We start from the raw sequence: 11,979 nt of genomic DNA on the forward strand, positions 1-11,979 counted from the left end.
AGCATGCCAACAAATTCGGGATCACCACCAAGAACTATAGTGAGTCAGGGGAGTTGTAGAACACGATGATCTTGTCATCAGGTTTCCAAGAAAGATCAAGACCGTCTTCCTAGCTTCCATCATGTAGGTTGCAGCAAAGGTGTATCAAATGAGGGAAACCAAAAAAGGTTCGGCGTGCCTAGGCTGTGACAAGAACGTTAAAGTACGTGCCCTTTTTTTAACAGGAATAGCTTGGCCTCAAATGTGAGCTGCACATCGATGGCCACATTCACCTTCTCCAGAAACAGATTTTCGCTCAAATCCTGATGGGCCGGTGAACAATTGAGATCCCGATGGGCCGGTGGACTATTGAGATAACGAGATACTTGTTGCTCGAGCACCAAAATGCTGCACTCACTGTAGATCACCCATTCAATTCCATGTTATAAGAGTAGAACTATCGCAAACCACTGTATGCCATAGATTGTAAAAGAGATGCACCATATTTTGATGTACATATTATTGCATTAATGTATTCCAACAACCGGTGGTATGCAAGACAATATATCAAACCACGTCAAAGTACACTTTATCATATACTCGCAAAAAAAAGTTAACTTTGTCATATACTCGCAAAAAAAAATTAACTTTGTCATAGGTACATTATGTACTACTTTACCAAGCAATGACATTAAATAGTTAAAGAAAAACAGTACATACCCAACACCGTGCAGATGGCCATATGCATATATAGCGCACCATCTAGACAAAGGAGGTAGTAGTAGTAGAGAGATGGGAGGAGAAATAGTAGGAAAATGTGGAACCAACGGCTTTAGGGAGTAGGAGACGCCGGGAATGAGGGATCTGATGCTCAGTGGACGATATGATTATCCAGTGGTACATTCCATAGTTTGTGAGCGCAGGAATGCATCAATTCTCAATGGAGGACACAATGATTCAATACACATTTGAGTAGCATGAGGTTACCTGTGCTTAGTGCAGAACATAATCCAACGAGACAGGACATTCTGGACCATGGCCGAGTCTCAACCACCGTGATGCTGATCGATGTAGCATTGCTTCCTTGTCGATACATGCCATGTTAGAATGCAAAATTCAGATATTATGTTGATTCCTTGTCATTGTCAGATTGGGCGGGCACTCAGTCATAAGCTACTGTAGCACGAGGCCAAGCCCGAGAATTGAAAAAAAAATCTGTTCAACCTTATCGGTACTTCTTATCTTGCACGTTGTTCTATGAATTTTCCTTTATATCAGATAACCCCATCTATCTACCTTGATACAAGACCTGCTGTCTATTTCTATTTTTTTTCTTTGTGCTAGTGATATTCATGCAGATGCAGTCAGCAGAACAAAAGCCTTTCCCCCAATTACATTTGTGGTAAAAGTTACCAGGAGCCTTGCACGGTACATAAGTTTTGGAAGGATTTCAGACATCAAGGGCCCACTTGTGGGACCATCCATATGGCCTTGGACCTACATGGATGTGCTGCTATGTGGTTGGGCAAAACTATATCTATTTCCTTCTTTACCATACAGTGGCATCAGAATAATGCAAATAAAGAGTACCCACCAGCCAAGTAGTGGTAAGCTCGACGATCTACTGCTATCAGATTGGTTTCGGATGAGAAAGACAAAGGTAGAAGTAGCCCAGAGACATGAGATGAGAAGAGGAGGATTTGAAATTAAAAGCATTTAGGGAGTAAGGAGGCGCCAGGAAAGGGGACAATGATGCTTAGTGGAGAACATGACAATCCGACACTATCGCGAGTAGTTTGAGGCGGAGGATTAGCACCCATGGAGAATAGTAGAATTCAATGTATAGTTGAGTAGCACAAGAACAACCGGGAAATGCTGAGGAGCTTCCAGGACCTCCCCTCACTGATGTGTACCCTCTTTCCACCTTGGGATCACTTTCCATTGCATTAATAATGTACGGTTATGTAGGAGTGTATAATGTGAATTACAGTTTTCCAAAAATAGATTACACTGGAAATTCATTATGTAAATTATACAAAATAAGAACATTGCCACTAAAAACTATATATAAATTCATTGTAAAAATGGGCCATATCTAAAAATAGTAAAGCATGATGGAATAATACCAAAACATAATTAGAACATAGCCAGTCATTGTAAAGGGTAAAAATAAGAACATTGCCACTTTAAATTATACAGAAAAGCACGATACAAAACTCATGGCACAAAAACCACATTAGCTCAACATTGTAAATCATGTCTAACTAGACAGTAAAGAGAACTTCAAAGGGATAGTGATCATTGTACACACTCCAATGACTACTACTTTTGTCGAATATATAGGTTTCTGATGCAAGGTAAGGAAAAATGGGACGCGGTGGCTGTGTCAACAAGATGGAGAAGATGCACTCCTTCATGTACATCCAATATTTTGTTCGTTTTCCTCACAATAGGATGGGAGCAACTCCAGCCACTCTAGCATTGCTCTTCCCAGCACTGCTCAATAAATACTGAGGAATACTAAATAACCGAGGAACAAAAACAGTAAGCATTCATGAAAACTTGTCCAAAACACATGAAGATTACTGGGGTTCATCAGTAGAACTTTCAAAAGGGTTACTGGAACCCTCAAGATTTTGCAAAACACATGCAGATTACACTGAAACCGAAAACTGAATTTCCTAGCTCACATGGGTTGCTGGGTTGTTGAGCTTCTTAGTTTCACATTCAGCAGAACATAAACAACATGAGCATCCAAGTTTGAAAAGGGTGACTGGCTATCTACTAGCAAACTGAAGGACAGGAGCAACCAAGCTTTAGAAAGAGGATATCTACTAATAGGAACACACAGCTCAAACACAGATTTCAGTACACATAAAGAACTGTACTTTCAGTTTGGAACAGAGTTTACTGCATGTTTTATGCCTAGGTAATACAAAACCACATGCTTGAAAAAAATTTAGAAAGTTACCAGCGAGCCCAAATTGCACGGTTCATAAGTTTTGAAAAGGATTCCTGACATCAAGGGCCCACTAGTGACATCATCCTTACGGCCTTGGCCATACGTGGTGGCAGTGCTCCGTGGTTGGGTAAAACTATATCTCTTTGTTATATCTTTCCTTTCTTTATCGTACAGTGGCATCAAATCGATGTGAATAAAGAGTATAGACCCACCAACCAATCTACTTGACACCGTCGAGATGGGCGTGCATATATACCTCGCAAACTTCAGCCAAGTAGTGGCAAGCTCGATGATGTACTACTATCTTGGTCTAGGATGAGAAAGACAAAGGAAGTAGTAGCCAGAGACATGAAATGAGAAGAGGAGGAGGATTTGAAATTAAAAATGTTAGGGAGTAGGAGGCTCCAGGAAAGAGGGCAATGGTGCTCAGTGGAGAACACGACATGGCAACACTATTGGGAGTAGCTTGAAACCAGAAAATTGGCAGCAATGGAGAATAGGGTAATCAATGAGATGTTGAATTGCTGCAAGGAGCTGACCTCCGTTCCATCTTGAGAACGCCATTCATTCCATTAATAACAGACTATTACTCCCATATGTGACACTTTCAATCTTGCATGTCCTGGTGTGTATATTACCTCAGAATCAGGTCTTATCTCCCAAAGTATACCATGTTGTTTCTCAACCAAGTTATGTCCCACAAGACAACCACCAGGTTGTCCAGGTAGCTAACCTTCCCCATTCAACCCTCATCTCCGTCCTCTACCACACCTGTGTAAGAGTATCTCCGATAGTATACCAAAATTTCAAAGAATACACAAGAACAGAAAATATGTGTATTTAATTCCATGGGTACCCATGTGTTTTGGGTAGGTACCATATTTTGCACCCAAATACTCAAAAAGGGTATTGACACCCGGGGTGCACCGAACTCAAGTCGCACATTTTAAATGTTTGAAAAATTCTAAAAAAATGTAGCATATTGATACATCATAATGTAGATTGTCACAAAATTTCAAGTCAAAATTCGAAACACAGCTCCTAAAACAAAAATGACAAATTCAACACTAATAGTACACAACATAGGTTGGGCTTTAGATTTGGCCCATTATCACACTGATGTAAATTTTGTCATTTTTGTATCTCAAAAAGTATTTCAAATTTTGATACGAAATTTTGTGATGACATACATTGATGTTATGTCAATGTGCTCAATTTTTTTTCAGAATTTTTAAAATGTTGTACGGCATCCGGTGCACCGGATACGTTCCCATTGACACCCACGCTACCCATTCAACCAAAAAATGAGGCAGCAATTGCAACTAGTACTTGATAGGGAAGTTTCACGTCAAGTCGCCACCCTCCCTCCCATGTGAAGCCTGCTGTGCTTGGCAAAATGTAGAGAGGTATTTTTTGTTTGAATATGACATTCCTTAAAGAACAAGCTCCCTCCACTGCCGCTGCTGCTGTGTTCTCTCCTGATCATCCTCATGGCCACGGTGGTCACGTCGTGGCATCTGTCGACATCCGCGTAACCATCGAGGACGTGTTCCTCGCTGGGTACAACACCATGACGCTCAGCTCAGTCGCCACCCTGTGCATAACAGCAACCAGTTCAGCCTTGAAACTCAAAGAAAATGGAACCAAAATAGAAGCAGATTATTTAGCAGCTACTCCCTCCGTTCGCAAATACTTGTCACCAAAATGGATGTATCTAGAACTAAAATACATCTAGGTACATTCATTTCTCCGACAAGTATTTCCGAACGGAGGGAGTAGATACCACTGTAAACTAATGTAAGACGTTTTAGGTCACTAAGTAGTGACCTAAAACATCTTATATTAGTTTACAGTGGGAGCAGTATTCATCATTTTCCCATCAGAAGCCAACCAAACCATGCATATGAATGCTAGCGACATAAAAGAGAATGTTCTCTGCGCACAGCTTCACTAAATAAATAATTAATCATGATGACATCAGATAGTTACTATACATGTAACTACACTGGCGTGACTGCATTGCAAACCATGCAACAACAAACAGGGCATGAGCCACTAGTAAAAGGATTGAATATCCAGAGTGTGCATTAACTACAAACAATGAAATCGGTATCAGAGGACCATAACACTCTGGAAGCTAGAGAGAGAAGATCAGTCCTCCAGCAAAATCTCACCCTGAATTCCTCCGCATCTTTTTCTTTTCCAGATCTGCACACACCAAGTTTAGCGAAATGCTGGACGGATAAATTTCAGAAATAAGAATGAGGCAATCAGGTGAAACATAAATGGTTTCATCGCAAGCCTTCAACACATTAGAAACCAAAATGTACAATTTACACTTTCAGGTGAAACAATTTTATGCCCCTGGCATTATGCCTTTTTGTGTTAACGTTTGTCCTAAATAGAAAAATGCATTGCACATTCATCAACACCAATCTACTTGGAACTTGAATTTGACCTCTTTATCCGCCTTCCTAGAGTGACGAGACACCATCGTCAACACCAATGGGCAGTGGTTGTGCTATAACCATTCACGTGCATCACCAAAATCAAAACACAAATAACAGAATAATCAGTAAAGGGAAGCTACTGGACAAGCAATCTTTGCAAAACCAATCAAGGAATCTCTCACACATGTTTACGATATGTTAGCCAAAGGTAATCTATTCCGAGAAAACGGTACACTCTATAAACAGCTATATCAATCAGCCATCATCTCAAAAAAATGCAAAGGAGGATACCTACAGAATTATTACTCAAACAGCCCAGCTAAGCTTATGAAAGGTACCGCATGATGTTTCCCTTTAAATCCCATCAAGGGATTTGCCACATCTTGATCATATGAAAACAATAGATGACCTCTTCCCTGAAGAAAAACACTAACCACTGATGTATTTTAAGATAAGAAAGTGATTTGTCAACATAATTTGTTAAGCTCAGTCCACGATATTATATTTGAGAATATAATATCGTGGACTTTCTTCACAACTGACTTGGGTGTAACAAGCTTATTATAGCTTCACAACTGACTTGGGTGTAACAAGCTTCAGAGTTCATCCATGACGTCTGAAAGATTCAGAGTTAAACTTTCAACTCTGATTCAAATTCAGAGTTCAGAGTACAAAATTTCAATCAAGCTTACTGTTTACATGCATGCATAACTAGTTCAAATTGTCCAACGGTCCAAATGAAGATCCAACATGTAGTAGCAAGAGGAAGCACAGAGCTCAATGTATGAATTCACTAAAGCACCAGATGCTGATAGTTATTCAACTAGTTATTTTGTTCAGGTTGCCTCACTCGGTTCAGTTGATTTATTGAGGTACAGAATTGTTCACTCGGTAGGCAGGCAACACACCTGAGATCTCATTTATTCCAACTTCTACAGCCTCACATCAGGAACAAACAAATGTGGCACCATCCTCACACAGTTTGGTTCTTAAACTGAGATAAATAAGACCACTTTTGACTACTTTTCTGACTTTACAGATAGAAATTTGCAAAAAGAAAAAAAGGGATGGTACATAAGACCACTATACTATTTTAACAAAATATGCTAAGGGGTAAAGAAGTTCTCATTACCTATACAGATAGTGCTAATATGGAACAAAATTAGCTAAAAGATATGGTAGAATTAACTTGGTAAGGTCATAACCCTTTTCAAGGTTACCATAACATATGTTCCCTTATTGTATGAAATACACTCTGCTTTTCAGCATCATACCGTACAAGCATCTATTTGCTTCTCCCATACAAATACCAGGGGACCTAAAATACCTACATAGTGGTATACATGTTCAAAAGTGCGGCCAAAACTGTTTCCCATGGAAAAAGAAGTCCACGATTTTCATCTAAAGGAAAGTTTTGAGGCTTCAAATCATCTTCATGGCAAAAATGGGAACATTCTTTCATGGAAAGCTAGGTTGAAGATTGCACTGAAATTGCAATGGCCATTTCACAACATAAAGATACAGAGTGTGCAGAAATACTACTAATTGATACTTCAAAGCGTTTGCAGGATGCCCTGATCTCTCACTCTCAGTCATGATATGTGTGCCAATATGACAGGATGAAGGACAAGTTGATAGCAGTACTATGCTTTCTTCTCTATTGAATGAGAAAATGAACATACCAATTTTCATGCTGGTCATGGTTCATGTAAATCTGAATCTAGCCGGCACTTCCCCTCTGCAAGCTGCTGCATAGTCTTCAGCAAGCTGCGGTGCAGCTTCCTTGTGTGGGCATATGAACTTCTCCACAAATGCCTTCTCGGTGATCATGACTGTACTGTAGTAGTCCCGGTCACGATGTAGCAATCTGTTTTCCTTGAGAAACTTCACAACGTAGTACCGGGGCCTGAGCCGACCATTCAGGCTGTAAGCGAGAACCGCCGGCCGATGAGCAATGTACCCTGGTTCCAACCCCACCTCGGATATGAGGAACTCTGAGACACGTTGCAGCCTGTCCTTGGAATAGGTCAGCACCATCGGAGCCTTGGGCAAAGCAATGCCCACCTCAGTATCCGACCACCTTAACGTCTTCTTCAGGTGCTCCACCTTGGTGGCGATCTTCTCCTCGTCATAGAATGCGACAGCATGCAACGCTTTTGCCAACATCCCAGAGCCATGCGGCACACAGAGAGCTTTGGCACATGCCACCATCGCCGGAGGCGCTGCTGGTTGATTTTGAGGATCCTTGGCACACGGATGCACAGCTTGGCAATGTCGCAATCCTGTAGCCCGCACTCCCGCAGGAACGCGACGTTGGGCTTGACCACCCTCTCGAGGTCAGAACCATGTAGCCAGAAGCCGCGTTTGAGCAACCGGAGCAAGTGGTCCATGGAGCCGAAGAGGGTCAGGTAGTAGTGTAGAGCGGAGACGATGGATCTGCAGCGGAATTTGCTGGGGACGAACACGGCGATGCGCGCGACCTCAGAGCGCGAGAGGCCGAGGCCGGTGAGCCCATCGAAGACGGGGGCCAGGGTCCTCTCCACGCCGGCGCAGAGTAACAGCGGGTCCTTGGCGATGGCGGTGGCGACGTCGGCGGCGGAGAGGCCGATGCCGGCGAGGAAGGCGAGGACGGCGTCGGTCTTGGCGGGGGACTTGAGGTGGGAGAGCTTGGTGGAGGCCTTGATGGCCTGGGCTCGGGTCAAGCCGCAGGCGGAGACGAGGTACTCCTCGGCGCCAAAGCCAGGGGTGGCGGCCGGGGAAACGGCGGAGGCGGCTGCGGCGGAGAGGAGACGGTGGAGAGGAGAGAGATGGGAGGTGTAGGGAGAAGAGAGGAGCTGGGTGAGGGTGCAGCTTCGGAGCCGGAGCATGGCAGCGGCGGCGGCGGGATGGCCGGTGGCGGCGCGGCGTGGTTGGTGGTGAGAGACGGAGTGGGTTTGTGGCTGGACTCGTGCGTCGTGTCTCTCACCTCACATGCCATCTGATAATGGGCTTGGATGGGCTGGCTGGGCTGGGCTGGAGAATCTCAAAAACACATTGTAATCTCAAAAATAATCAAGGCAATTTCTCACAAAGTAATAATAATCAAGGCATCCCTAGAAAAAAAAAGGAAAACCCGCTTGCAAACATGAGCCATCTCAAAAACGAAACCTAAAAAATCTAAAACAAACATGAGCACCGTATCTAAACATGTTCATCGAGTGGAGTAATGTCGATCAATTTTTAGCCGAGTCACGCAAAATGATCACAAAACATGGAGATACTTAATTGCTTACTATTATGTGCCCGGCGTACATTTCCATGTGCAATGATTTTGAAGCGCCGCTCTTTATTTGGATCCTCCATCATGTTTTTATATTACATTTTTCGGGCAAATTTAGCTTAACTGGATTTGGCGGAAGAGTATTGTATGTTATATATTTTTGTATGTTATATATTTGGTATTTTGAATTATGATATTTTCTATAAATATGGTAAACATTTACAAAGTTTGACTTTTAACCAAATTTTGTATGCACTATAATTTGGCGAGTGAGTAGTATTTTTTTTTTCATTTGTCCCTCATATTTCAAAAGCAATCAAGGTTTACTAGCTTCTAGAACTACCAACTGTTGATTTCGAGCAGTAGGCACCTCAACTAATTCCTTGTGCGCTTGAGATATCTCTAAGCTAGAATATTTCCTTATTTTCTGCCACAACTTTTGAGTCGTGTATCAGGCAAGGTTTGTAATAAAAACAACATCTATATTAGCTATTTATAGGATTGTTAATTATTCAAGCAATATTTGTGCATATTGTTTACTGACCATCGGAACAGTATGAGTAAATACAAGGTAATCTAGTTTATGAAAATTGGAAGGGATTCGTATTCCAGTTGTAGCCAGAGTTGGTGGGTCTAGGTTGAAAAATTGACCGGTAGAGAGGTGATGGTAGACGGTGTTTATAGGTTCGGTCCTTTTGATCTAGGACTTCCTTCCACGGCGATGGTTGCTACATAGACACGTTGGTCCTATGGGGTCTTAGCACGACGACTTCCCGACTGTCTATTACAATAAGATTTGTCCGGCTCCTATGAGGGATGGGCGATGACGGCAGCGCGCTTTTGGCTTGCTCCAATGCTTGTCGTTGTCGCTAAGTGGTCCATGCACATGGTTGTAATTTTTATTACCTCTGTTATATTTTTACTGCCATGATTGAAGATGGATAGATTGAAAGTTTCTTGCAAAAAAAAATGGTCCCCCCCCCCCACACACACACATATTATACACGGCGTAACATGGAAGAATTATAGACCAGGTCTCTAAGGGAAGGTTTACAACATGGGCACAAATTTAGAAAGAAGAGTGATAGATGGACATACATTGATTTTTTTTTTCCTTTTGACATGAGGTTTATCTTCATATATATGCTTATCGCAGATCATTTGGCTTTTAACAATTTAGATACATGTAGTTATAAAAGCAATGGACATGATCTGCATTCGATATCCAAAATGGCACATAAAGAATGGATGGAATTAGTAAGATCAAGATCCTAATCAGTGGCACTTGTATATAAAATGCAACGCACACACATATTAGCTGTTTATTCCGCAGAACGTTGTGGTTTCCACGGAAGACCAGAGATGTCCCAAACATAGCTCCACGTCAGTTTCGATGGCACACAAGTGAAGGAAATATGGTTAGCATCTTCCGGCTCAACGCACAAAGTACAAGAGCCATCACTACTAGGACCATGTCAATGTTCATAGCCGATGGGAGCATGACCAACTGCCAAGTGAAAATCTTTGGTCTTCAAGCAAGGGCAAAGACGCCGGCCACAACAGCTTGGCGTGAGGTTAGCCAGTCCTCCCCTGACTAGCTTGTCGTACATGGATCGCACATAGAAATGGCCCGAGTCGTCGAGATCCCATGGGAAAACGTTTGGGGCATCAAGGGCGAAACAGAAGCTTAGCTCAAGAAGCAACGCGTCCCAGCGAGCAACGGGGCAAGTGCTGACATTGCCTCCACCTAAAACCAAGTGGACTAAGGACCTGTAGTACCGGTTCTAGAACCGGCACTAAAGGGTGAGGACTAAAGGTCCCTCATTTAGTCCTGGTTCAACACGAACCGGGACCAAAGGCCCACCACGTGGCAGGAGGCGCGTCGTGGTCTGGGGGATTTTTTTTTAAAATAAAGGAAAAAAGCCCGCCTACTGGGCCGGCACGGCCTACATACGACTAGAAACCCAACCTTTAGTTGGGCCAGGATGCAGGCCCGTACGGCCCAGTAGGCTCTACAGGGCAGAAGACTTGCAAATAAGCCCACAAAGGCCTGCTTAGAGTGGAGCTCGACACGGTAGCCGCGGCGGGGCTTATAAACCGGTGCGAGCTCCTCTCAACTAGCGAGATGGGACTAAACATTATGCACTGCGGGTGGCAGCACACCACCTTTAGTACCAGTTGGTGGCTCTAACCGGTACTAAAGGGGGGTCTTTAGTACCGGTTGGTGGCTCCAACCGGTACTAAAGGGGGGTCTTTAGTACCGGTTGGAGCCACCAACCGGTACTATAAGTCACAAATGAACCGGGACTAATGATACCATTAGTGCCGGTTCATTTACAAACCGAGAATAATATGTCTCCGTAAAGTAGTTTTTCTACTAGTGCATATGGATTTGGTATTATATATGTACATACCTTTTTCTACTTATTAATTAGTCAAAATTGATAAATATGAACTTCCCAATAAAAATTATAGACACTACATTATAAAACGGGGCAGTATGATTGATGTGATGCCTCCCGTGTCGGGATCGGGTGAGGCGGGTCACCCAACGACGCCGAGGCGCTTCTCCTGGATCTGGGTCGCGATGGCGCGGGAGATCACCTTCGGCAACAGCGCAAGGGGCGGCGGATCATCTTCGGCAACAGCGCAAGGGGCGGCGTGGTGGTGGGCGAAGGCAGCGCTGCATGGCGACGTGGAAGAGCAGTGGTGCTTGCCGATTGAGGAGTCCGCACGGTCATGGCTGCAGTGGCTAGCGGCTCAATCACTACTGGAATCAGCTTCTTTGTCGTCCGCTAGGTCTTTGCCGTCAGCTTGTCGTCCGCTTCCACAAAGCGGACGGCAAAGAAAGGGCAGATGGCAAAAATGCTATTTGCCGTCAGCTGCTTCTTTGCCGTCGGCCAGCTAATGGCAAAGAGCTATAAGGTAGACGGCAAAGAGCCAGGTGGGCCCCATAGGGCACGGCATGGCTAGGTCAGATTCTTTGCCGTCCGCTAGCGGACGACAAAAAAGGTGATTACTTTGCCGTCTGCTGGCGGACGGCAGAAGAGGTGATTACTTTGCCGTCTGCTGGCGGATGGCAATGTTACTCCTTTGCCGTCTGCTTGCGGACGGCAAAGAGGAGACGTGGGCCAGCCCTAACGGTGGCCCTCGTTGCCGTCTGCTAACGGACAGCAAAGAAGGCCCACTTAACGGGCTGAGCCGTCTCCCCCCTCTCTCTCTTTCTCTCTCTCCCTCCCTCCCGTGCACCCGCCTCTCTCCTCTGTCGCCGCCGCCGGCCATCCCCGCCCCGTCGCCCCGCCGCACCCTGTCGCCTCGCCGCCCCGCTG

At 44.1% G+C, this 11,979-nt stretch overlaps 1 protein-coding gene across 1 annotated transcript; it reads right to left on the bottom strand.

The window, feature by feature from the left end:
• Nucleotides 1–4,825: 4,825 nt before the first annotated feature.
• On the bottom strand, nucleotides 4,826–8,328 carry LOC123131634 (uncharacterized). Its single transcript, XM_044551302.1, has 2 exons — nucleotides 7,074–8,328; nucleotides 4,826–5,149 (listed from the first exon to the last, which is right to left on the bottom strand). Exon 1 carries the CDS (start codon nucleotides 8,256–8,258, stop codon nucleotides 7,485–7,487), a length of 774 nt encoding a protein of 257 aa, XP_044407237.1. The 5' UTR covers nucleotides 8,259–8,328; the 3' UTR covers nucleotides 4,826–5,149; nucleotides 7,074–7,484.
• Between the last annotated feature and the right edge of the window lie 3,651 nt (nucleotides 8,329–11,979).

The sequence above is a fragment of the Triticum aestivum genome, chromosome 6A (genome assembly GCF_018294505.1).
Source record: "Triticum aestivum cultivar Chinese Spring chromosome 6A, IWGSC CS RefSeq v2.1, whole genome shotgun sequence".
Taxonomy (NCBI): Eukaryota; Viridiplantae; Streptophyta; class Magnoliopsida; order Poales; family Poaceae; genus Triticum; species Triticum aestivum.